We start from the raw sequence: 2,048 nt of genomic DNA on the forward strand, positions 1-2,048 counted from the left end.
TCGTCGGGTCCATTGCTTCCCGGAGATGATCGTTGGCCTGAGAATCCACGGCGAGCTATCAATCAATCCACTGCTCATGTCCAATGGTACATTTCATTCTATATCTCTCTGTCGTACTCATATTTTTTTATTTTGATGATTCCAATTGCAAAGAATATGCTTCAAAGTTAGGAAGAGAACTACAAACGTAAGATTTTCTTGCATAGAGGATTGGCGTTAGGGGATGGCACGTCTTTTTCCAGTAAATAGAATTGTGACAATGTCTACAGAAGCGAAGGATGGGGCCAACCTGGGAGTGGTTACATGGCGGTGGGACGTCCAACAAGATGATGCTGAGAGCTGTTGGGTTTTGACTATCTTATCATTGGGCGGCCCGCTGGCTGGTTCGTTTGTGTACCATCTTTTTGGCGCTTGAATGGGATAGATTACTAGCAGCTAAGGTTTAGCAAATGAGACAGAGGGGTATAGCCAATAAAGTTTATGGTAGACAGAAGGAAAATATAATAATAAACCCTTGAGTCTTCTTCTGGATCGCATGCCAACTTAGTCGTTTATCCACCCAAGCCAGCGGTGAGATAGCTGTCTGACAGCTCCAAAAGGAATCCATAATAGACCTCTTTTTTGGGTAAACTATAATAGACCTGTTGAACGTGTTGAATTTTTCTATCAAAAAAACAGTTCTATCAAGAAAACGTGTTGGATTTAGAGCTTGTCTTGTGATGCAGTTGTTTTGCATTTTTGGCGAAAAAGGAAATAAAGAAAACAAGAGCAATATCGAACAACCTTTCATGTTTCTAATGCAACTCCTATATCACCTTACCTGAGGTTCCTATGAACCCTAGGAAACAGTTTTGTAATGATCGAATACAGCATACTAGAGAAACCAGCTGTACTCATTGCCCAGTTTGTGTCCAGTCCCATACAGTCAATCCCATACAATCTGTCATAGGAGTTCTGCCCCACCCTCCTTGCCTGAGGAACTACCACCAAAAACTAATAATTTGAACCATGTGAGATTAATTAATATTCTCCTTTGGAATGGCAGGTGTTGGAATCCAAGATTTCCAGGCTTTACTTCGCCAAGGACTAGGTGACAGCCAACTCAAACCACAAGAAGCCCATCCACCACTGGCGGCGCCGCCGCCGGCCTCCAGCCACTGCAGCACCACCAAACCTAAGATCACAATCATCATCCGCAGCAAATCAAGGGTACTGCTCAACCTCAATGAGATAGTGAAAGCCTGCGAACATATCGGCTTCGAGGTGCAGGTCCTCAAGCCCAAGAGAGGCATGCCATTGACGGCAATCTACGACGCCCTCGACGCGGCCGACGTGATGCTGGCTGTGCATGGAGCAGCAATGACCCACTTCCTCTTCATGCGGCCCGGCTCCGTCCTCATACAGATCGTGCCTTTAGGATTGGACTGGGCGGCGGAGACTTACTACGGCGAGCCGGCACGGAAGCTTGGGTTGGAGTACATCGCCTACAGGGTGGCGCGGGGGGAGAGCTCGCTCTCCAAGGAGTACCCTCGCCGGAGCCCGGTTTTAATGGATCCTAGTATCATCACAAGGCAAGGGTGGTGGGAGACGAAGAGGATTTACCTGGACAAACAGAACGTCAAAGTGAATATCAGGAGATTTAGTAGGATGCTCGCAAAGGCACATTCCCATATTTGTACACTACATGCAAGAGTACGTAGAGAAGTATATGAGAAACATATGCAGTAAAATGGAGTTGATTCTTTTGTTCTTGAAAGAAATTAATAACTGAAACCTGTAAATGATCTTGGCTCGTTCGCTCTCTCTCTCTCTCTCTCTCTCTCTCTCTCTCTCTCTCTCTCTCTCTAAATTACTAGACCTATTGGTAATTCTTTTAACTTAAAAAAAAAAAAAAAAAAAGGAGTGCCTAGCTTTTTGTAGTTCAGATAGGAATTATTTACACCTAGCACTTATGTTGCCTACAGCCCACCCAGACCCGGTGGTGATACAAGGTGCTGGCAGCAATTATTCTCAAACTTTGCTTTTAAAAAAAAATAAATATATATATA

The 2,048-nt window shown here is 44.6% G+C and overlaps 1 protein-coding gene across 1 annotated transcript in view; it reads left to right on the forward strand.

The window, feature by feature from the left end:
• The window catches only part of LOC105057566 (xylan glycosyltransferase MUCI21), a 3,115-nt gene extending 1,311 nt beyond the window's left edge, over positions 1-1,804 (forward strand). The window contains exons 3-4 of the mRNA XM_010940210.4: positions 1-86; positions 1,046-1,804. The exon at positions 1-86 is cut by the window's left edge and continues 499 nt beyond it. Of these exons, the coding sequence (XP_010938512.1) occupies positions 1-86; positions 1,046-1,728 (769 nt within the window). The 3' untranslated portion in view covers positions 1,729-1,804. The remainder of the gene's footprint in view (positions 87-1,045) is intronic.
• Positions 1,805-2,048: the final 244 nt, after the last annotated feature.

This window comes from Elaeis guineensis, chromosome 14, assembly GCF_000442705.2.
Source record: "Elaeis guineensis isolate ETL-2024a chromosome 14, EG11, whole genome shotgun sequence".
NCBI classification, from domain to species: domain Eukaryota; kingdom Viridiplantae; phylum Streptophyta; class Magnoliopsida; order Arecales; family Arecaceae; genus Elaeis; species Elaeis guineensis.